Source organism: Rhyacophila brunnea, unplaced genomic scaffold, assembly GCF_057557595.1.
Source record: "Rhyacophila brunnea isolate RB1 unplaced genomic scaffold, BYU_Rbru_1.0 scaffold_10, whole genome shotgun sequence".
NCBI classification, from domain to species: domain Eukaryota; kingdom Metazoa; phylum Arthropoda; class Insecta; order Trichoptera; family Rhyacophilidae; genus Rhyacophila; species Rhyacophila brunnea.
In genome coordinates, this window is record NW_028232752.1 from 12,517,208 (window position 1) to 12,542,324 (window position 25,117).

A 25,117-nucleotide genomic window follows, 5' to 3' on the forward strand; every position below is an offset into this window, starting at 1 on the left:
ACATAAAATTAGATTTCTACTGTATGTACATAATATTACTAAAAATTGTCCATATTATTTGATATTTCTGTTGAACCATTAAAACAGTAAAAAATCTAGACAAACATACAACATAATAAACAAGTTTTATCAAACATCCAAGATTGTCTTCAAAAACATTCTTCTACGGTGTTTTCCACGAAGTTAACTTCCATGCGTTTCACTCTCCCGTTTAACATTTGAACGTGAGTTACTTCTGAAATTAAGCCTTCTTTACTGACAATGCACATTTGGGAGTCGTAAAGTGAGACAGCATTCTCTCCTATTATAAACCTCAGACTGAAATTCCCATCTGCAACATAAACATAGGTAAGATGAACCAACAGAAAAATTGTCTAGTGGGGCTCTATTATGAAAAATTGTCCATGGTATTATTGATTTTGAAGGTGGCAGGAGGAGGTGGGGTTAACAAAATCTAGCGGATGCTACTGACTTCCACATTTACCCTGCCTAATACGTCGAATAATGCACTTCTTCCAGTACGTTCTTCATACCCATACACTTTCTAGTCTAGCAATAAACACTTGGTAACACAGGGTATTCGTCGCATCCACAAGTGGTTATCTAATGGTTTAACAGTCATAATTATTATGATCGTTAGTGTCCATTCGTCTCATCCGCGCTATCTTATCCTTGGATGCACCAATTTATGAGTGCCACAGGTCTTCAACTGGCTCGAGGCCTTGTATATCGTAGAATGCCTAGAGGAGTGGTGCCAAAATCTAAGCTAAATTAATATTGATACAGCTACTTAGAATTTTACATACTTTGTCTTATTTTATGTAATTATACATACAATTAAAAATTACAAGTACATCTACAATCATCCTGCCATAAAATACCTGCACTAAAACATTTGAAAAGCCTTATGAAGCATGCAATATTACTTTATTTTTAAAATGTATAGTTACCCTTTTTCAATTTATAAACAGCACTTTCCAATGTTCCGTCGTTTATCCAATAACCTTCATCTTCTTGGTTGTGTTCTAACTTCACCGTGTGGCTGAATATCTCCATCTCGGAGCCATCCTTCATTTGAATCAAGGCGATGGTTAAACTATAAAAGAAAATTTGTATGACAAACATATTTTGCTGTATTTTATTGCATCTAATATTTGACAGGCGCAACAAGGTTGTCTTTTGACCACGCGAAGAAAATAAAACTAGTAAATTGGTATCAACAATCCAGTCTATAAGCTATGTAAGTTTCATCAATAATCTAGTATATTTTGAGTCACAACCTAACGGAAACTTAATAAAGTTTTTTTACTTTCTTTCAGGATGAGTAGTATATGATCCATTGAACTATTATAATTTAAATCTCAAAAATAACAAACACTAATAGTAATATCACAATCTAACTAAAGGCTTGATTGTGATGTTCTTTATGGAAATTGAATTTATGAAATATTGGTTATAGTTCAGTTATTTGGGTTTCACCTTTCGGTATTATGGGGTTTTATACGGCCTACCTTTGTTAACTATATATAATATCTTCAGGCTATATTATATTATAATACAGCCTGAAGATGTCGAATGTCAAAATCTGTGTCACCGAAACCAATTATATAAATTAAAAGATAACTTCATTAGTACCAAATATTAATTCCTGAATTCTTTTTTAAATAGGCATCTGTAATTGCGAATTTGAATCTAAAACTAAATTTTATAGAAACACTGAAATGACATTCTGACATTTAATGTTAATTGCCATAGCAACGGTTGTGTATAACAAACTGAATTTTCCTTCAAAGATTTTCATAAAGTGGCCCGTAAACGAGCATCAAAAATTGCAGATTGCCGATAAAATTGCCAAAAAATGGTGCAACTATTGCTGCCTGCTGGGTAATGTATGACCCGTCATCAGTGTCGGGCAAGTGAGGCTGATGTATTTTGTGCGTACACGTGACAACAACGGCCGGCAATGAAGTTTCTGCACCATATAAATAATCACATAAACAAATTATCCAAAATGAAAAAAGGATTTGGATCGGGTCCTACTTTTAAACAAACGTGAAACAATAAGTAATATAAACTAGGAATTAGTTATTTATAATTATTTATTTAAAAACTTTAAAAGAATGTCAAAATTTGACGTTTAGTGAAATTTGACATTTGTGCAGCTTTGTAGTTGGACTTTTCCTATTAGGATCATTATATAGTTTGGATTCGATGTTCCATAGCTCCGGACGTAAATAAACCTCATTAATAAGCTCCAATACCCTGTCGTTTGTCTATTTATTCATTGCATGTAGTGTGAATTACTGTCACTAATGTTTTTATTGTTGCTAGGGGTGAGATCAAAAATAGAGACGCACATATGCAGCAGAGAGAGAATGAAATAGATTTATCTAGCAATTATTGCCGTATTTTCGATTGAGTTCGATATTCGATATATCGACCAACCATCATGCTGCCAGAAACAAAGGCAATAGATGTAAAGTTTCGGCAACGTAGACTACTATTGTCGTGTTTTGGGGAACTATTAACGGCGACAAAATGACCGTAAAAAGTGGCTCGTTTACGGGCCCCTTAAGGGAACCTTGAAAAGCATTATCTTCTATATTATTATAATACCCCGTTTACACGTGCATGGATTTACTGTTCACAGTAAGAAAATGTAAGGGTAAACATGTATTATCCTGCAGTTGGCAAGATTGCGTGCATGAATCAAACCAGTTTGGAAGCTTCTGAATTTTAATGCGCAAGTAAGATCTGTGCCTGTGCAGTAGAACGATAATGGCGAACCTGCCGGTAAAAAAAACAAACTACTCATTTTAAGGTTAACCAATTTTCAATACGTCCTGTCAAATAGTAGGTACTATAAAATGACAACATCGCGCCTCGCTTACTTTTGAAGAATGAGATTGGAGAAACAGTCAGCACTTTTACGTGTGTAAACAGTTATTGTCACGATAGTTTAAAATAAGCACTATTGCTGATAATAAATCCATGCATGTGCACAGGCGCTATAATTCTTTTTTCAAATTACTTTGTTGCTAACTTTGACTTAGCACTGTTTATATTATAATTTATTTACTGGTTTTTTTCGTGGAAGCATTGTTAACTAGATTCTACAGAGCTAAATGTAAAAATTCAGCATAATATAAACATCCAATAGAAAGCCACTTACTCTGAAGCATCTTCGTTGGCCTGTCCAATGAAATTTATATTATTGACCTTCAAGGAGTCTGAGACGGGCAAACCCCCAATGAATTTGCACACCATTTTTATATATTACAGATGTTGGGGAAATGTTACAATTCTCAGGTCTTTTCAAATTTCTTCGGAGACTTCTCTTGTATTCTGTAGAAAAAAAACATACTTAATGCATTAGACATTCTAGGTAGAGTAGGCAATTATATTATGAAATAATAAAAGGTCAAATCACAAATTACACAATAATATCGGTAGATTTGCTGGTATTTCCTGATAATTATTTAATCGAGCTTTGATACAGTCACAATACCAAAGTTTGTATTGATATAAATAAAAAAGATTTCAAATTATACACATTTATTTTCTAAGAAAATTGATTTTCTAACAAAAATAATAAATAATTTTCAACTATAGGCGCGGCGAAATTTTGGACTCGCTCCCATTCGGAGAGAGAACGTCGAGCTGGAAACACGTCAATTTGTTTCGTGATGGCGACGGGCGTATTAATTCTTAAATCGTGTAAAGAGACTAAAAACGTTACCCATTTACTTTAAAAAGAAAACATGTCAATGAATATATTATTATTGTTACTGATAGAACAATAAACAGAACATTAAATGGACGCATGTTGGATTTATATGACAAATTATATTTCGTTTGACATGCGTCATTTGCACCCGCGACCCGCAATCCGCGCATCGCCTAGCCACGATCATTTTAGACCGTGCCTCAACTGAGGTATAACCTTAATAATATTGAATTATTTTACATACCTAAATATTTCACGGCACAATCACTGTTTTTCACTTATTTCTTCACAAAGATTAACTGTTAAAATTCCTTTTCAAAATCAATGTCGTTCAAAGCCTCAAGACATGAACTATGTTAAGCTGGTGTTCAAAACCACACTAATGAGTCTACTGAAAGAGTTGCATTTATATAGGTCATTTGGAATAAGTTGATATATACGTCAATATGATAACGAAATCCCCCCTCCAAATAGTCAGCAATGGATTATTGTCTAACCAACCCACCTCTTACCGCGAATGACGGGTGATGTACAGATGCAATAAGGAAACAGTAGACAACGTTTAACCACGAGGAAGGATATTCTAAAATATGTATTCATTTAATCTTATATTTTTAATTTATGATGAGGAATTGAATATCATTAATAGATATGAGAAGTAAACGATAAACAATTAACCACAATAGAGGAAGGATTTTCTAAAATAAATATTCATTTAATCATGCATTTTTTAATTTTAATAAGGAATCGTCATTTATTTTTATGTGGAGCAATATTGACATTATCTCTCTGCACTCCTTGATTTGGTAAGATAAATATATTTACACCAATATAATTAGAAACGGTCGCTATAGCCGAGTGGTAACGTATCCACTTGTGCTTGGACCCAGATACCCAATACATAATAAGTTGACCAAATGGCTAATTTACATTTTTTCAAGAAATCAATCATGAAATGTCTTTGTGAGGCAGCCAAGATCCATATCGGACTGTAGAACCAATGAAAGAAATATATCATAAGTAATATAATCATGTATGATGCCAGTCTTAATATAAATAAAATTTTAAGTATTGAAGTGTGCGATGTTAATCATTGATAATTAAAGATTTTAATTTTTTTATTTATAAACGCATTTTATATGCCATGTATAAAATGTGTCACTGATAAATGAGTAATAATAAAAGATTTTTTATTAGTAGATTATTTCTTACTCATTTGTGTTCACACCCAAACTACCATAACCATCGCAGTGGCCCTGTGTGTAATTATATTTAAAAAATGGGTAAATCACCATGGCCACTCCAAGATATAGCATATTATGGGCCTTCACAGCATGGAGGTATCTTAATAAACCTTTCTTAAATCATAGTCTTTTTTTTGTCCACCACTTCATAGCATTGATGATAGCTATATTATATAAACTCAAATGTAAAAATCTTGCAACCTATACTTAAGAACACTTATGCGTTAAAATATGTCATTGATAAATGAGTAAGATTTTTTATTACCAATTTATTTCTTACTAATGGCGGCATCTGTTTTCACACACAGACGGCTGTACCTCTTGCAGAGATCCTGTATGTAATTATATTTTTTTTTAATGGATAAATCGCCATGGTCACTCCAAGACAAAGCATATGAGCCTACATTAGTTTTTAACCGTTCACTCCATTCGTTGCGTCCATGCTCTGGATTCACAATATTATAGATCAAACTACATCTTTGCCAGGGCATTGAGATAAAACAGTTTAGGTATAGATGTTTTTACCTCACGTCGCCACACTCATATTCTGCCATGCAGGATGAGCAGTTGCAAAATTTGAACGAGTTCAGAGGAGGTGCTTTTGTGAGATAAAAATACTGTGCAAGCCTAAAAGATTTTTTTATACAATCTAGCATTATTACTTAGGATATTTAGATGAATAATCATGTAAAATCGCAAATAATAGTAAATAAGTAACAAAACAGGAAAGTCAACAGTAGGTCACTGCCACCATTTGCGTTTGATACTTGTGAGAAAAGGATTGGTAATAAAATTTCCATATTGCAATTAAATCATGGATAAACTTTTCTCATATCATTATAGCCTTTTTTATCCCCCCACTTCGTAGCATTCATGATACTATACTATAGTTATATATATAGCTATAGCTATTTATACTTGAGAAAGCTTACTATGCTTGTCATAATAACAAAGAATACTTTTTTATAGGTAAGTATGTATATCTCAAATGAAAGTTGAATCTTTTGAAAAAAAAATACATTATATTTTTATCCGATTGATTTTTTATTGTTTTTACATGGTACAAGTATTACGGATAATGATATGATATTCTGATTACAAATTCTAACTAAAATATTGATAAATACGAAATGTAGTACTGTTAGAGGTGAGTTGGAAATACTGTCACCAGTTTGTGTACTCAAGTTTCGGATGAAACTACCCATACTCAGTATGTGTGGCCCAATAAACTTATTCCAAAAAACTTGTGATGATATCATCGCGAGTCGCTGATCTGTGCACTCGCCAGTTGGTAAACTTTCAACACTATTGACATTAAATGCGCGCGAACGAGAACGAGAACGAGAGGAGCACTTGAAAATAGGTATATTTTAATTTATTAGTCTATTGCGTTCGAATTTATGAATAATAGGTCATAAATTTTGTGTCGCAGCACAGTGGTGTGATGACGCACAGGCTTAGGCTTGTTATATGACCGCTCAAAGCATGTTTAAAATTTAAAAAAAATCACTGTTATTCATTTTTGTTAACAAGAATATTGAAACCTAACAGAAAAAAACTCATAATTTTAAAATGTGTTTAAAATTTTATAATAAATTGGACTTTTCGACAAGCGGAGCTCAGCATATTTTTAGCGATTCTATTGAAGCCGATACACAGTCTGAGTTCCCTGAGCCGATACGTATTTCAAAAACTAATATGGAGTTGGTTTTAGTTTCAGTTGAGTATGAAACTTTTGTTGCATACGCACGCCAAACCCTCTATATAGTATTCTAAATACTAGTTAGTATTTTGGAACAAGTTTCTATACTAAGTATTTTTTTATACTGGTAGTAAGTATACTTAGTATTCAAAATCGACCAGTTTTCCCACCTCTAGTATTCATATTATACATTTTCGAATTAAATTGCACCCCCCATGCGGAAAAGGTTGACGGCCTCTTCTTTATAAATATTTTAATAATGCAATTCAAGTAGATATAGTTTCATATTTTTCTTTATTATTAACAAACTGAATTGTTCCAAGAAGTAAGATTATCCTTATTGAAACTGACATCTTAACATAAGATAATACATAAGTGCATGGAATTGCGAGCTTCAATGCCTAAATTACATAAATAGTCTTAACAATTCGCACTGAATGTTGTGAGCAATCGTCAATCAAATATAATTATACACAGCAATTCAGATAGGTACTAATTGAACTGTCTCGACGCTTGTTGTAATTGGCTTATAAAATATGTTTATCTTGCCAGTGTTGAAAAAGTAGGCAAAAATAAATATTTCAGTCATCTTGGCAGCTACACCCAAGTATTTCCTCATAGTTTCATATTTCAAATATCACCCCAAACAATTTTAGACTGCGTTTCGATAAGTATGAAATTACCGATAGTATATATGAATACGTGTATTAATTAAGGCGCTAAGTACCAAAAACAAAAAAACTGACATTTTTATAGAAAAGTGTTCTACATACTAACGCCAATAACTTCAACTATGGTCTAAGTGCCTCAAGCAAGTCAAAAAAATACAGCAAAGTATTTAAACTTGTCGATGTTGTAAGTCCGTTGGCCTGTTTTATTTATAATGGTGTAAATAGCACTACAGTGGTCAACCTCATTCAATATAAAATGGCTGACGATGGTGTGTTGATACTTGCGAGTTCTTAATACCTAAAATTATACAAGCTGCCGTGATTGCTTCACACTGTAAAACCACATTTTTCAGAAGGTCTGCTTCATGAAATTTTACTGCAATGACTCGGTATTTTGTAACTACAGGCAATACTACTCTTTGGTACTTAGAGCCTTAATTAATACACGTATTCATATTATATTTTTGCTTACCTAATGCTATTATTGCCACTCAAATAATGAATAATGTGAGAGGTAAAATTATAAAGCTTTGTTAATATGACACTAGTTTGTGTGGCGATCGGTTGTAACATCTTCGCTGGAAATTGTTGATTATAGTTGTTGAGTCAGGTCTGGCAAGAATAGAAAGTTTTCTATTTCGCTCTAAATAAATTCAAAATTTGTTTTTGTGTTTTAAACCAAGGTATCAAGTGACTAAATTACATTGACGCGAATCCAGTGGTTACAAATTCAATTACCGTTGGGCGGCGTATTTAAAAAAAAGATTCTATTAGGTATACTCTGAAGTGTTACATTCTCAAATCTCAAATGAATTATTTGTTGAATAAAAGAAATAGTCGATTAAATTATTTGCAAGTGCAAACACGTTATAACTAAAATTTGTGTGATTTTGAGTGATCCGGGTGTTGATTAGTAATTAGGGCACTTAATTATTGATACCTTGATTTAAAACACAAAAACTGATAGTCAACATTAACGCAATTTGATAAGTATTTCATGTAGGAACCAGTGGCGGCCGGTGGTCTTCATAATAGCATTTTCTGGTAGTGCGCAATGGTTTACCTTCTATAAAGAGAAGATCTTCTTCTTTCACCCTGTCACGACCCAGCATTGGGGCATAGGGCAAGCACAAGTTCGCCCCACGTCCCTCGGTCCATCGCCAACTCTTGCGCCTCCCGCCATGTCAGGCCTGCAGCACGTAGGTCGCTTTTGTGGCACTGCTGCAGGGCGAGGGAGGGCCGGCCATGGCGATGGAACCCTTGAGGCTGTGCCATAAGGGTACAAAGTGTCACACTCTTTGGCGGCATCCGAAATACGTGTCCTAGCCATGTAAGGTTGTAAAGCGTCTTTTTATGATTACCTCAATCACCGAAGGCTGCAGTGTTCTCTTACCGACTTCTTAGAAGGTAAATTAAATATATCTTTGTTTATTTATACTATTTCTCAAATAAGTTTTGGTACAGCTAGAATGATTTAATATCAATAAAGAAATATAAATGTAACAGTTTATGGCTTTACGCTCCAGCGAACAATGCGTCAGTCAAATAAATAACCGGCTGATGTGATTTTTTATTATTTTGAATGTATTTGAGTGGTTTAGAAATAAACGCGGCAGTTTGTATTTTCGTAAAATGTTGGCGATTCATTAAAAATGTTAACTGTAAAATTGTTAAAAATTAACTCGCCAACATTGTTATAAAACAGAAACTGGCGTTTTTGTTTCTAGAGTCCTTTGTTTCGTGCGCCGATCTAAAAGTGTGTAAAAAATTCTACACAAAACGCCATTACAGGAACATTCGACCACCGTTTAAGTAGTATACAATGACCTCACTGTAATCCTGTGCAAACTGAAAACCTATTTGAATCGCAATCGCTTTGCGCTCATGAACGGAGTATTGTTCATAATACTGCTACATGTTCTACTTCGCGAAGTGAGCGATACACATATGAATAACAATGAAAAGTTGACCGATGTCTTCAAAAATGCAGGCAGTGCGTAGCACTTGCATGGTATTAGAGGAGCCGCCGCTGGTAGGAACTACTAGTTAAATTCTTTGTAATTAAATAAGATGCCCATAGCTTAATACGTTAAAGTACATTGGCGGTTGTGTGTCGAATTTTTTTCAAAAAAGATTTTTTTTAGTAGGTATATCTGAGGTGTTTTCAAATTATGTATATTATGTAAAATACTTGTCTTCATTGAACATACATAACCCCTCAGAAACTTCTAGAAAAAATCTAAAAAATTTAATATTTTTTGACAACTTTCTTGCACATTTATTTGAGAATATTATGAAGTGAATATTTCCGATGTATAAGGAATCACGATAACTGTATGAAAGATACAACCCCCTCATTATAATATCTAAACTCAATCATATCGAGGCTTTACTGAATTAATGATTTTACATTCATGGTGCGATATGTAAATACATATATACATTTGAATTGAACTGTGTGATATCTATCTCCTAATAGCAAGGTGGGATTTTAATTATAGAGATTGATTTTCATAGTGTAACATGCAAATCCAATAAATTTTATATTACAATCGTAATATGTAGTAGGTATTACAAATTAATGATGTTAGACTCATCGACTATGTTTTCTAATAGGCATTTTCGTCCAACCTTTGGCTTCGACAGATGAACCTAAAATGTGTGAGGAGAAAGTCAATAATGAAAACACAGATTACATACTAATATGCACATTTATTAATTAATAAAAAAAATGCAATAATTAATAATAGGTATAATAGATTGAACCAGCAGTCATTTAATCGTTTAATAATATATTATAACTAATTATATTAAAAGAATAAGTAAAGAAAAACAATTCTATTAATTTCATATTATATTACATTTTAGGTACGTAATCAATCTGTGATATAAAATGAAAAATGACACTAAGAGGGCTCGCATATCAGAACTCGCCGCATGCGTCTTATGACGAATTCGTCGATGTGACGTCATCGTAAACCAAGAAACAAACGTTATCAAATGGAGCTTCGCAGATTGGCTGATGCAACTGCGACGCTTGAAAAAAATATGCCGCTGTCGCATGCGTCGAGTTGCGTTTGCTAGAGCCTGCATGTCGATAACGACCAATATCGACTCCGCGCATGCGCACAGCCGCACAATCGGCCATTTCTCTCCAGACTGTCGCCGCGTTCGGAGCAGCGGCGATGCGGCGAATGTCGATGTCGCTAGGCAGATGTGCGAGGTTGTATCATGCAACACCGGCCGCCCGTTCTTGGAAGTTTTGATTTATGGCGGTCAGGCACACGAGGCGAGTTGTGATGTGCGAGCCGGCTAATAGCTTCATACATTATATCTATGTCAAGCGGATAGTGATTAAAATTATTTATTAAATTAAAAATAATTACAATAACATGTACTTGAGTACTATCACAGACACTTTAAGGTGAGGGTGTAGCCTGCTGCACCCTTCACACCCTACTAACCTTACCATTCTAACAGTAAACTTTAATATACAGTGAAATCCCGATTTCACGTTTTTAAAAGGATTGCCAAAAAAAATGTAAATCAAAAAATTAAATTATTGTTTTTATTATGAAACAATACTGAGTGCCCAACCCTGATTGGCTAAAATGGCCTTTGGCAATGCAGATACGTCCATAAATAGAAATGTGTTAAAATTTTAACAATTTTAATAGAACATTGAATATTTCAGCCGTAAATAGTGAAAAAATATTACTTCCGGGCACGTAAAATTGTACATATTATTAAAAATTGTCCATATTATTTGATATTTATGTTGAACCATTAATACAGTAAAAAATCTAGACAAACATACAACATAATAAACAAGTTTTATCAAACATCCAAGATTGTCTTCAAAAACATTCTTCTACGGTATTTTCCACGAACTTAACTTCCATGCTTTTCACTCTCCCGTTTAACATTTGAACGTGAGTTGCTTCTGAAATTAAACCTTCTTTACTGACGATGCACATTTGGGAGTCGTAAAGTGAGACAGCATTCTCTCCTATTATAAACCTCAGTTCGAAAATCCCATCTGCAACATAATCATATAAAACATAAACATAGGTAAGATGAACCCACATAGTGTACATTATATCTTATTACTTCAGTTCAATACTATTTATACAAAAGTAAGTAAGTAATATAATAATTATGTATTTATAAATATTGATTTTTATATGCACTTATGCGCCAAATATATTATAATGCACGTCGCATACTATCACGTGACGTCACAGTAAGCTGCCACTATGAGAAAAAAAGTGTGTAACATCGTTTTTCTTGGTATTTAAAATGTTATCAGACCAATGCTCCCATCCTATATCACATTTTGAACTTTTAAAAGAACATTGTTAGTTAGCAAAATCTGCCGAAATCACCAGAACAAGAATGAGGTCACCTCACGCGTACTACACTGCATCTACACCCGCATGACTCAATGTATGTTTTTTATCATTTTCTACATACCTACACATTTTTGACTCATGTCAAAATCGTATGATTTTTGTTTTTAGAGGTTTGCACTACGTATTTTCTATAAGAATGTTGTCTATAATCTATGGTCTGCAGGTTGGTTGGGCTCTGTTCAAAATATTATTGATGGATGTAATATCGCAAGTTTTTTTAACGTACACACATGTAGAAAGTGTTACAGTTAATTGAAATTAGCATGAATAATGAATAATAATTCAAAATACTAATACATTAACGTTGGCCCTCTCCATCGATGAATTTACAGAGATGGTGATTTTTCAAAATATTCTGCAAAATGACAAAACCATAGACTAAATTTGTCGCCGTGACAGTACGCGACGTGCATCTCAATATAATCACAACTTAAGAATTTTACATAATTATTATTTTGTCTTATTTTATGTAATTATTTATGTAAAAATCTGTTAGAAACCTTATACATCTAAAAATGCAATGTAAAATTACAAATACATCTGCAATCATCCTGCCATAAGATACCTGCAATAAAACATTTGAAAAGCCTTATGAAGCATCCGATATTACTTGATTTTTAAAATGTATAGTTACCGTTTTTCAATTTATAAACATCACTTTCCAACGTTCCATCGTTTATCCAATAACCACAATCTTCTTGGTCGTGTTCTAATTTCACCGTATGGCTGAAAACCTCCATCTCGCAGCCATCCTTCATTTGAATCAAGGCGATGGTTAATCTATAAAAGAAAACTTCTATGACAAATACATTTTTAACAAGCTTAATTAAACGTGCATGGATTTACTGCTGACAGTACGTAATATCGCGGCCATAACAAAAAAATGCACGTATAAACATGTATTATCGTGCAAGTTGCAAGATTGCATGCATGGATCAAAAAAATTCAGATGCTTCTGAATTTCCATGCGACATACAATGAGAACATAAAATAGGCCCATTACAATGTCAGAGTAAGCGTCTCGCTGACTCTTGAAAAATGAGATTGGCGAGACAGTCAGCACTATGTAAACAGTTATTATCGCGATAGTTTAAAATACACTCTATTGGTGCAAATAAATCCATGCACGTGTACAGCCGCTGTAAGTTCCTCAGCTTTGCTGTGGAGGTGTGTTTTATTGCATCTAATATTTGACAGGCGCAAGAGGATTGTGTTTTGAAGAAAATAAAACTAGTAAATTGGTATTAACAATCCAGTCTATAAGCTATGAAGTTTCATCAGTATTAGCCTATTATATTTTGAGTCATAACCTAACAAGCGGAAACTGAATAAAGTTTTTTTTACATTCTTTCTGGTTGTGTAGTTTGACTGTTGAACTATTATAATTTAAATCTCAAAAATAATAAACATAATTATAATAATATCACAATCTAACTAAAGGCTTGATTGTGATGTACTTTATAGAAATTGAATTTATGAAAAATTGGTTTTCAGTTATTTGCGTTTCACCTTTCGGTATTATGGGGTTTTATACGGCTAACCTATGTTAACCATATATTATATTATATATACAGCCTGAAGATGCAGAATGTCAAAATCTTGGTCCCCGAAACCAATTATTTTCAATTTTCAATTTATTTTTTAAACATATTGTGGACATTACAAATTATAAGTTTAAGACGTTCACAACATGACATTTATAAACAATGCAATATAAAACAGTATTATATAAATAAGATAGGTACAAGGAAGTACACCAGATGAGTTAAGCAGACCCTATTTTAAGAATTTATAAAACAACGTCCACCTATACTCATCCTCACGTAGGTGGAATATATCAACACCCGAAGCAATTTCGTTGAACATAGTTATCACCCTCCCAATTGGCATTACCAGTGGCAGGTTGGTTCTGCACCTTGGGAGAATGAACAACTGATGGTCTCTATTTCTAAGATAGTTATCAGGGACATACAGGTCAACACTGCCCAGAATGGTAGAGTTCTCATTTATACCTCGTATAAGTCGAAAAAAATACGTAGCTAAATAAAGATTCCTTCTAAATTGCAAACTGCAGTATGTAAGCATGCCTAAGAGAAAGTCAGTTGGATAAAACCACGAATAGTATCCATATAACCTCAAGTAAAGGAGTCTCAAGAATTTCTTCTGAACCCTCTCCACGATAAGGCCACAACTGATGCGGTGCCCAAACAATAGACCCACTCTCAAGTCTGCTTCGAACTAAAGAATTAAATAAAAGTTTTAATACCGTAACATCCAAAAAGACCCGGGAAGTACGCATGACGAAGCCCAACATTTTAAGATATAAATCAGAAGATAAACTTCCCCATATTAATTCCTGGTTTCTTTTTATGTACGTTTATAAATTGCCATCTGTGAATGTGAGTTTGAACCAGTGTTGCCAACCGTACTATAATTATAGTACAATACTATAATTTTGATTCGGCGAAAAATGTAAAATACTATAATTTTACGCCAAATATGCCAAAATACTATAATTTTAAGGGATTCAAGACGAAAAATGTTCCTGTTCTATATTTTTATCAGAAATACTATAATTTTTACGCCTTTGTACTATAATCAGCATAGAAAAAGATGGCGACACTGTTTTGAACCTAAAAGTAATTTTTATAGAAACACTGAAATGACAAACTGAAATAAAATTCCCTTCAGTGATTTCTGGTTCAGTAAACCCAATAAAATTCTTTTTTTCAAATTATTTTATCATTAACTTTGACTTGGCACTTTTAATATAATTTTATATTTGTTTAGAATTTCTTTCAATAATTTTCTTTTATTATCAACGGTAGGGTTGTTCTTTGAGACATTGTCATACAATAATACAATCATATTATTAATAATAATAAGTAATCTTAATAATTATTATTATTGAAATACATTTTTTTAAATGTAAAAATTGTAAACATCCAATGGAATGTCACTCACTCTGCAGCATCTTCGTCGGCTTGTCCAGTGAAGTATATATTTTCGACCTTCAAGGAGTTGGAGATGTCCAAACCTCCGATGAAATTGAACGCCATTTTTATATTAATGTTACAATTCTCAGGACTGTTAAGGAAGACTTCTCTTGTATTCTGTACAAAAAAAAAACATAGTTAATGCATTAGACGTTCGAGGTAGAGGAGGCAAATTATATAATAATACCCCGGTATACTTAGTCATGATTGTTTTTAATTTTTTTTTTATAAATTCGCAAGAATTACATTTTACAAATATTTTGCATTACACAGAACTTTTTAAGCTACGAGGGTGGGTCAATAATTCCTTAGAAAAAAGCATTAAAACAGTTTTTATTTTTGTATTTTTTTTTATTTCTCAACATAATCTCCTTGGAGCTCAATACACTTGGTTAGACGTTTCTCAATTTTTTTTAAACCGTCAGAAATATAAGTTTTCGGAAGGTCCTCAAAATAAGCATTTGTCCGATCGATGACTTCTTCATTTGAAAAAAAACGTTGTCCACTTAGCCATTTTTTTAAGTTTGGGAAAAGGAAAAAGTCACTGGGGGCTAAATCTGGCGAATACGGTGGGTGGTCGACCAATTCGAACTTCAATTCTTCAATTTTAGCCATTGATCGTAAACATGTGTGAACACGGGCATTGTCCTGATGAAAGAGGATTTTTTTCCTGTTTAAATGAGGCCGTTTTTCTTCAATTTTGTTTTTTAGCTGGTCCAATAAAGATGCATAATAATCCCCTGTTATTGTTTTTCCTTTTTCCAAATAGTCAACGAAAATAATTCCACGTGCATCCCAAAATACAGTAGCCATAACCTTACCAGCTGATTTTACGGTTTTCGCCTTCTTTGGACATGGTTTGCCTTCGCAATCCACTGCTTTGACTGTTCTTTCGTCTCGGAAGTATAGTGGTGTATCCATGTTTCATCTACAGTCACAAAGCGACGAAAAAATTCATCCGGATTGCGTTGCATGAGCGACAACAGGGCTTTAGAGGTCACCACCCTATTGCGTTTATTGTCGACTGTGAGCAAACGCGGCACCCATCTTGCAGAAATTTTTTTCATGCCCAATTTGTCATGTAAAATAGAAATGACGCTACCTTTTGAGATCCCTGTAACCTCAATTATCTCACTCAACTTTAATCTTCGGTCACTTAACACCATATCGTGGATTTTATTGATCATTTCTGGTGTAGTCACCTCTACAGGACGTCCTGAGCGTGGTTCATCCTTTGTTGATGTACGACCACGTTTAAATTCATTTAACCAGTTATAAATAGTTGCAAGTGAAGGAGCAGATATGCCGTGAACTAAATCCAACTCATTTTTTATTTCCTTTGCTGTTAACCCTTTTATATTAAAATGTTTAATAACAGCTCTAAACTCAATTTTCTCCATTTTTGTAAACAAGCAAATTTTTGTCTTAAATGTACGAGAAACACACAACAACCCGACCAATCTGATTGAAACTTCGCAGCATACTGAATCGGTAGTGCCGCTGCATGAAAACAAACCGCTTACAGTACTAGTCGCGCCACCTGTCGGCTTTTCTAAGGACTTATTGACCCACCCTCGTATTAAGAGAATTTCAACATAATATTTATATTTATAGTAATTTCTCCATTTAATTATATCACATACAATGAATGACCACTTTCTTATTATGACATTATCAACAACAATTCAATGAAAAACGAAAACATGTCTAGGTATTTTATAATTGTGGATAAGTGACAACATAATAAATTTTGTTATGTTGTTACTTTTGTCAACTATAATTTATTATTCCAACATGAAGGAATATTAATAATATTGCATTATTTTACTAACCTAAATAATTCACGATACAGTCACTGTTTTTTCACTTATTTCTTCACAAAGATTAACTGTTATAATTCCTTCACAAAATCAACGTCGTTCAAAGCCTCAAGAAATGAGTAATGTTAAGCTGATGTTCAAAACCACACTAATGAGTCTACTAAAAGAGTTGCGTTTATATAGGTCATTTGGAATAAGTTGATATATACATCAATCTGATAAGGAAACCCCCCCCCTCCATATAGTCAGCAATGCAATCGGTAATTGTCTAATCCACCCACCTCTCATCATGAATGACGGGTGATTTACAGATGATATGAGGAAATAATATATGTTTAACCACGAGGAAAGATATTCTAAAACACGTATTCATTTAATCTTATTAAAATTTTTAATTTATGAGGAATTTAATATCATTTAAAGATGTGAGAAGTAAACAATTAACAACAATAAAGGAAAGATTTTTTTAAATAAGTATTCATTTAATCATGGTTTGTTTAATTTTAATATAGATTTAATCCCACGATGGCCGAGTGGCTCAAGCATTGGGTTATAATGTGTGGGTCCCAGGTTCGAATCCTGAGTCTGGCAAATAAACATATTGTTTTTCAATTTGTGTTTGTAGTCGGAGTGTGGACCTAATAGGTTGAGCAGCTAGTGGCTAACACCCATTTCTCGTAAAAACAAAATCTGTTAATACAACCTCCACTCTGTGGAGGCCCATATGATCCTCTATGGATTGAACATGGTGAAGTATATTAATAATTGTCATTTATTTCTATGTGGAGCAATGGTTTCCAAAGTATTTTGATCGCCAAGTGAGTTACCTAACCTAATTTAACCACTGTATGTAATCATGGGCTCCACATCCTTATATGCAATAGAAATTGTCTCTCTGCATCGACCACACTTTGATTCGGTGCGAGATATATATTATGTACCAATATCAACGCTCACAATAGCCTAATGGTAACGTATCTGTTTGGTAAATTGTGGTTCTCGGTTTCGAATCCAGAGTCTAGCAAATTTACTTGTTTTTAAATATGTTTGGACCCAGAGCATAGACATAATAAGTTAAGCAAATGGTTAACATACATTTCTACATTGTGAGGCTGCCAAGATCCACATCGGATTGTAGAGCAAATAAAAAAATATATATACAGTGGAACCTCGATCTACCGCTCCCGCATAAATCGTTTTCCCACACGGATCGTTCATTTTTTAAAGTCCCGCCAAACACTCATAAGAACAATGTTAAATAATCCCGCATTAACCGTTACCCGATTTATCGCTTTCCTCTATCTATCGTCTAAATACTATGGTCCCGTCACAAATATTATCCCGATTGACCGTTTTTGTTGAATATTTTTCATTTCGCTTTCGTAGAATTGTTTATGAAACATACAGACCTTTCAGTCGCGTCTCTTTGTTTGCACAGGTCAGTCGGCGAACCGTAGAATCGGGGTTTCACTGTATATATATATTATAATCATGTATGATGCCAGTCTATGGTTATTAATATAAATAAAAATTTTAATATTGAAGTGTGCGATGTTAATGATTGGTAATTAACGACTTTTATTTATGTGAGAAATGCATTTTGTAAGCTATGTGTAAAATGTGTCACTAATAAATGAGTAAGATTTTTTATTAGTAGATTATTTCTTACTTGTGGCAGTATTTGTTTTCACACCCAGGCTACCATACCTGTCGCAGTGGCCCTGTGTGTAATTATATTTAAAAAATGGGTAAATAACCATAGCCACTCCAAAATATAGCATATTATGGGCTTTCACAGCATGGAGGTATCTTAACAAACCTTTCTCACATCATATAGTCTTTTTTTTTGTCCACCACTTCATAGCATTGATGATAGCTATATTATATAAACTCAAATGTAAAAATCTTGCAACCTATACTTGCTAACACTTATTATGTGAATCTCAAATGTAAACGCTGAATCTTTTGAAAAAAAATACATTGTATTTATGCAATTAATTGTTTACACATAGTCATGGCCTCCACATGATGAAGCGGGCCCTTAGGCTAGGATCTTTGTCGAGCCCCCCAACCTATCACTAAGGTTAAAGGCAGGATGACGCCCTACTGTAGCGTTTTCCAAATGTTCACAGTAAAATTATGGGTATGTAGTAGAGGTGAGTTGGAAATACTGTCACCAGTACTCAAGTCTCGGCATGAAACTACCCATACTAAGTACGTGTGGCCCAATAAACTTGTTCGAATGCATACGATGAGATCATTGAAACTCGCTAGTTGGTGTTGGTAGACTTTCAACACTATTGACATTGGTGATACACTCAACTGTCATTGGCATCATTGCTCTCTCTTCCTCCCTAGGTGTAAAGTTGGTATAGTGAAGGACAGAAATGGTGACAAGTTCGCGTGACGCCAAATGCTCTATATAATATCCCAAAAACTAGTAAGTATTTTGGAACAAGTTTCGATACTAAGTATTTTATAACATAGATTTATGTTTTTAATCGGTCCAATAAATATATCAATGGGTCCTTGGCTATTTTCAAATCACATTGCGCCTCGCCCCCTGTGTGGAAAAGATTGACGGCCTCTGCTTTTTAGATATATTTAATAATGCAATTGAAGTAGATACAGTTTCATATTATTCTTTATTATAACAAGAAGTCTCTTGGGTGAATTGTTACAAGAAGTATGATTTTCCTTGTTGAAACTGACATTTTAATAAACATAAGATAATACATGGAATTGTGAGTTTTCATAATTATGCTTATATTATATAAAGTCTTTAATAATATGCAGATTCGTACTGAACGTTGTGAGCAAATCACCAATCAAAAATAATTATACACAACAATTCAGATAGGGACGAATTGACACTTGTTATTGGCTTATAAAATAGTTTATGTTGCTAGTGTTAAAATTTATTATTAAAGTAGGTAGGTAAAATTAAATATTTCAGTCATTTTGGCAGCTACACCCATTGGGTCTTTCCTCGTATTTTCATATTTATTATTTATATTATTATATATTTATTATTAGAACTTGGTTATTACGAGCGAGATTTCGGATGTAATGAGGAAACATTCGTTGACATTTTAGTTTATGATTTTCCCCATACATTTATTCACTTTTATAACGAGCTACTTCTCGGGTAGGTATACCGAGCAAAACTGTTAATGTGTCAATCGTTTAAAAACAACATTTTCGACCTATGCAATAAAATCCAACTGGGCAGTTTTACTTTTTTTTTTTAGGGATTACGTTTATGACACTAGTTAAGTGTCTAAGCAGGTACCTAATTGGTGTTTTCGCCCATAACATTGAAAAAGTATCCACTCATATGGTTGAAATTGCATGTAAAAAATCCAAGCTTTGTGAAGTGAGTAGGTACCCACCAGCGCCGGCGGCTCAGTACTTCATTATAATAAACAACTTCTTTTGTAGTTTATGAATACCATGCTTGTTTCGGGGATTTTTATGATGGTTTTTAGATTTTTTATGTTTTATGCTTAAATAGAACGGGCGTGAAAAATGTTATATAACTATATAACGAGTAATGCTTAATTACGACCAAATTCAGTCGGTCCCATCTTCCTCGTAATAACCAAGTTCGACTGTATTATATATTTTTTAATGCTATTATCGCCAACTCAAATAATGAATAACATTAGAAATAAAATTATAAAGCCATGTTAACATGATGTTGGTGTGGTGATCAGTTGTGACACCTCGCAGGCAATAATTGTTCATTAGTCAAGTCTGGCAAGTATAGAAACTTTTCTATTTCAATCTAAACAGATTCAAAATAGGAGCGTAAGCATTTGAAAATGTTAATAAAAAGGGAACCTCTTATTTCAACTCTTCATTGTCTGTTTATTGCATATAAACATGCCACTGACGTTGAACTAGAAATTGCTTCAGCAATTTTTATAGATAAACTAGAAAAGGCTCTATCTGGAAGAGGATTCAACACCAGTTCAGTCAGTCAGTCAGCGGGGATCGTATGGTTTCATTTAATTTGAACATTAGAAAAATGTTCATTCGAATCTGACAAGCATTGAAGAATATTTTTAATGGAAATATCCTTTAGGAATAATTTATTAATTTTTATACAATATACTTGAGCAGGTATAATTGAATGTGTATAGCAGAGACTTTTAAACAATAATTTTATATACTTACCAGTCACAAATTAAATTAAATAAACAGATGTAACTATATAAATAGTGTTCATTCATTGAAACAGAAAATACCCTGTACTATTTGGTTGCGTAGATCAGTGCTCCGCAACCTTTTCCCGTCCACGGCACACCAAAGACATCCCAGAATTCCACGGCACACCACAAGTTAAAAAATTTATACATCAACACTACATTGATTTATGTTTTTTTATTTGATAATTAAATTTACGTAACATACAAGGAAGAACTAAATTAACATGGAAATATGTAAATAGAAAAAAATAGCACACCTAGCATCGTCTCGCGGCACACCGGTTGCGGAGTGCTGGCGTAGATTATTAAAAAAAATGAATGATATATCACAATATCAGCAAATCGCTGATTAGCTTACAGATCGACTCAGTGTGTGACATCATTCAAATGGAGTATAATATATCCAATTAAATACTGAAAAAAAATTGTTTGCATTGTAGTTCCACATGATAACTAATCCCATTGGCTTTAGTCTCTCGGAGTTCATATTGGCTCAGTGCCATGTTACCAGTTGAAGGACGGAAGGTAACTGACAGCTAGTCCTACAGAAATGCACACATTGGCATACTAAATAATCTCTCGATTGAAATCAATTATTTTCCCTGCTTATTGCAAAATCTTATAACTTCCAGGAATAGAAAGGCAAAAAAAATGTATACATAGGTATGTGTATTTTTTATTAAAAGAATTTTACAAGTATGCATGCATTCTAGAACATTAAATCATATACATATAATATCCATAGCAGTTTAATGTAGTTAAGACAACACTCATCCCAAGAATTTTATTTAATATTTAAATTAAAAAATAGTAGGGTATAAAAATAGCTTTTATTGTTCGACAACTTAAATTTAACTTTATTTAACCAATCAGTCTAAAATAATAAACTATTTTTTTATTCAACAAATAATTCACAAGATTTAAGAATGTAACATACTTTATTGAACATACATTATTTGACAACATCTCGGAAATATTTAGAAAAAATCTTGAAAAAATATATGTTACAGAGGTGTTTTCAAACTATGTAAAGTCAGTCTAAAAGCAAATCACTTTTAAATAAATTTAATTTAAAAAAAATACTTAATGGTTTACAAATTTAATCATCTCTACGTAGGGGTCGGGCCATCCATATGTCATACGATTTTGGCTATTTTTTAACCCCTATCGTCACATAACCTTTTTTGCCTAATCACATTTTTGACATCCCCCTAAACGTTAAAAAACAAAAAAATATTTCTTTTTAAATATTTATTCTTAAATTCCCCGATCGATGATTATACATATTGTTTACTTTGTGATTGTCAGATTTTCTCTGATCCCCCCTCCCCTTGCCCCCTCGTCACATCTCATCACATTATAGCAGACCCCCCTAGAGCGTGACATCATAAGTATATGGACGGCCCCCTAAATACAAACAAATTACTTGAATTATTAATCTTATGCCAGCGCTCCATTGGCGAGCCAAAAGTCCGAGGACAATAAATCGTCCGATTTGTCTATGCCCTGCTACTGATCAATGAACGAATAAAAAAGTCGAGCTGTCAAAAGTAAAAAATTGCGATTATCGTAATGTCTTCTGATAACCCTATAATTTTGTGTTATTTATACGTAGACTTGCGTAAAATAATATAGCAGTGAAAACAACACAAGATTTACGTTTTCTTTTATGACTTTCATAAATACAAATAAAAAAATAATTGGTAAATCTCTCATTTTATCATGTGTAAATTAACAAATAAATCAATGAAAATGTTTAAAACAATTACAGATTTTTTGTGGTCCGAATGGTTTCGTATTAATGTCAAATCGAATTTGCATTGCGATCGACGGACGAAGTCTGGCAACTCGGAGGTAAAATATCAAACATGTTTGAAATCCAACGAGCCTGGTCTGCGGATTAAAAAGTCCGCAGACCTGGGGTGCTCCACGCGAAAAAAAAGTCAGAAGACTGTAAATCGTCTGACTTGCGTGCCAATGGAGCGCCGGCATTAGAATTGTTAAAAATTATACATTTTTTGAGATTGTTTTTAATATTACAAGTAAATTGATACAATTTACATATTATTTAAACAAATTATAAGAAGAAAAACTAGCAACCGTATATAATTTCAGTAAATGCCTCATTTCGAAGAACAGCTCTTTGGTCAATTAAATTTAATAATAATAAATTGTTGATGTGATAATGGTCATTTATTTTTGACAATTTCCATGCACACTTATTTGAGAATATAAATCAGCATTGCATTTTATGTCAGATGCAACCAATATAATATATAAAAATTATCAATTATAGATATAGGATACTAGGAATACATCTATAAAAAGTATTTAACATCGACAGCAGTGGCGAAGGGTGGAGGTAGGCTGTTAAGATTCGCCATAAATAGTGCACACTAAACTTTTCCAGTCATACGTATTATTGTTTTCATTGAAATACGACTACAATTTACAGAAAGTGTTCGTTAGTTTGTAGAATTCAATTAAACTCTGCGAAACCAAGCCATAATAATAGATAATAGTCAAAAAATACTCTTCCATCTACAAAATATCTAAAATTATGCAATTAAATCATACATAATTTTGGATATTTTATAGATAGAATAATATTTTTTATCTGTTATAGTTTGGTTTAGGCACGCATCGGAAACCTGGACATTAACTGTGCGAAATGAACGAGCCCTGAACATCTTTGAAAGAAAAATTCTCCGCCGTATATATGGACCGATCACGGATGGCACCAATTGGAGGAAAAGATATAATGCTGAGCTCTACGGGCTGTACGAAGATTGCAGCGCAGTTCAATCAATGAAGATTGGGAGACTGCGATGGCTACGTCATGTGCACCGTATGAATGACAATGAACCGGCAAAGAGAGTGATGTCCAGCAATCCAATAGGACGTAGAAGAAGAGGGAGGCCAAAGATTCGCTGGTTGGATGGAGCTGCCAGTGACTGCCGTATTCTGGGGGTACCAAATTGGAAAGCGGCCACACTGGATAGGGACAGGTGGAGGGAGCTGTTGAAGGAGGCCAGGACCCACACCGAGTTGTCGCGCCCCTGATGATGATGAGTTTGGTTTAGGCAGGGCTTAATGAATTAAAAAAAATGAACCAACAATATGTGTAATATGTATTCTTAATCCAACGAAAACAAATAAGTATACATGGAAAAGTGTGCACAATTTTGTCGTGTCGCCCAAGGTATACAAACAATATTTTGGTTTGGTTTAGGCAGAGTTTAATTGATTTTTAAAAACTAACCAATATCATCTGTAAATTGTAGTCTTAGTTCAATGAAAACAAATACGTATGACTAAGTATGTGCACTATTTATGGCGGATCTTAACAGCCTAGAGTCTGTCTTCTGAAAGCTGGTGTGCCAGTTTTCCCCCCGCTTCAGCATAAATCTCGTTCCCTCCCATAACTTGGAACAGTTGAACGCGATGGCACAATGCTTTCCGTGTGACGTGTACGCCAGTTTATAGAATACAGACTCTACCTCCACCCTTCGCTACTGGTTGACAGTATATCGTAAACTATAATTTATTAATACTCAACATAATATTATCAATAATTAATATTTTTCAAGACAAATTTTAATCAAATAATTTACACACACAAATACATGTTATAAACTACTATTTTTATTACTTTACTCTACCTTCAGTTAAATGGCTGTTATCAAAGAGATATAATATACACCTAATCTATCACTTTCCATCATTTAGGCTTATTCCAGCAGTTACGTTAACTTTAAAGCAGATTTTAACATCTCTTACATCTTCTTTAGCTTCCACAGTAAATGATTCTTTTGGAATAAACTTCATCTTATCACATTTCCGTTTTAACGGTTCCTTTTATGGACAATTTCATAATTTATTTATACCATAACAATAAACAGTTTTTTTTTATATAAATTATCATGCTTAAATTGCGTTAGTATAATAAATTACAACCAAATGATGGTAGCTTTTATTAGCTGCGGCTAGTGTTGTGATTTAAATCTTGATTCAACGATTCATTATATTTTCGATTCTTACGTTAATCGTTGATTCACTTATGCAAACTCAACAGTCATAGAGTCAACTTTTTCGAGTCCGTTCCAGATTTGTATGTGAGTGGACTGTAAACTGACTTGTAGTGGAACTCCGTGGCTGGTCGTGTATTGCCCATTGCAGTAAACCAAGATGGAGTCTTCCTTTATTATCAACTTCACTGAGAATGGACTTCCTGCAACATATACTGAAAATGTATTTCTATTAAAATACAATTCAAACAAGACCATTCGGGGCACGAGACATAAGTGGGAAGAATATTAGTGGTCTGTTAGAAA

The 25,117-nt window shown here is 33.5% G+C and overlaps 3 protein-coding genes across 10 annotated transcripts in view; 1 reads left to right on the top strand and 2 right to left on the bottom strand.

Annotated features, from left to right (window-relative positions):
- Nucleotides 1-25,117, top strand: part of LOC147078894 (uncharacterized) — a 177,994-nt gene that overhangs the window by 91,275 nt on the left and 61,602 nt on the right. The gene's annotated exons all lie outside the window — the stretch shown is intronic.
- Nucleotides 23-3,338, bottom strand: LOC147078895 (uncharacterized). Its single transcript, XM_085951243.1, has 3 exons — nucleotides 3,173-3,338; nucleotides 951-1,096; nucleotides 23-331 (listed from the first exon to the last, which is right to left on the bottom strand). The coding sequence occupies exons 1-3, from the start codon at nucleotides 3,265-3,267 to the stop codon at nucleotides 150-152; spliced, it is 423 nt and encodes a 140-aa protein (XP_085807369.1). The 5' UTR covers nucleotides 3,268-3,338; the 3' UTR covers nucleotides 23-149.
- The window catches only part of LOC147078896 (uncharacterized), a 43,876-nt gene continuing 43,128 nt past the window's right edge, over nucleotides 24,370-25,117 (bottom strand). For 2 of the 7 annotated variants that reach the window (XM_085951201.1, XM_085951234.1), the window contains one exon: nucleotides 24,696-25,014. In XM_085951201.1, the coding sequence (XP_085807327.1) occupies nucleotides 24,842-25,014 (173 nt within the window). In that variant the 3' untranslated portion in view covers nucleotides 24,696-24,841. Of the gene's footprint in view, nucleotides 25,027-25,117 lie in introns of all 7 variants that reach the window. The other 5 variants (XM_085951182.1, XM_085951190.1, XM_085951225.1 and 2 more) reach the window with 4 other exon arrangements.

Excerpts from the sequence above, each read along its gene's own strand:
- LOC147078895 (XM_085951243.1), bottom strand. The coding sequence starts at position 3,267 with ATGGTGTGCAAATTCATTGGGGGTTTGCCCGTCTCAGACTCCTTGAAG. Across the intron at positions 1,097-3,172 it reads GCCAACGAAGATGCTTCAGA|TTTAACCATCGCCTTGATTC; the intron begins GTAAGTGGCTTT and ends TTTCTTTTATAG. Across the intron at positions 332-950 it reads TGTTTATAAATTGAAAAAGG|ATGGGAATTTCAGTCTGAGG; the intron begins GTAACTATACAT and ends TTTATGTTGCAG.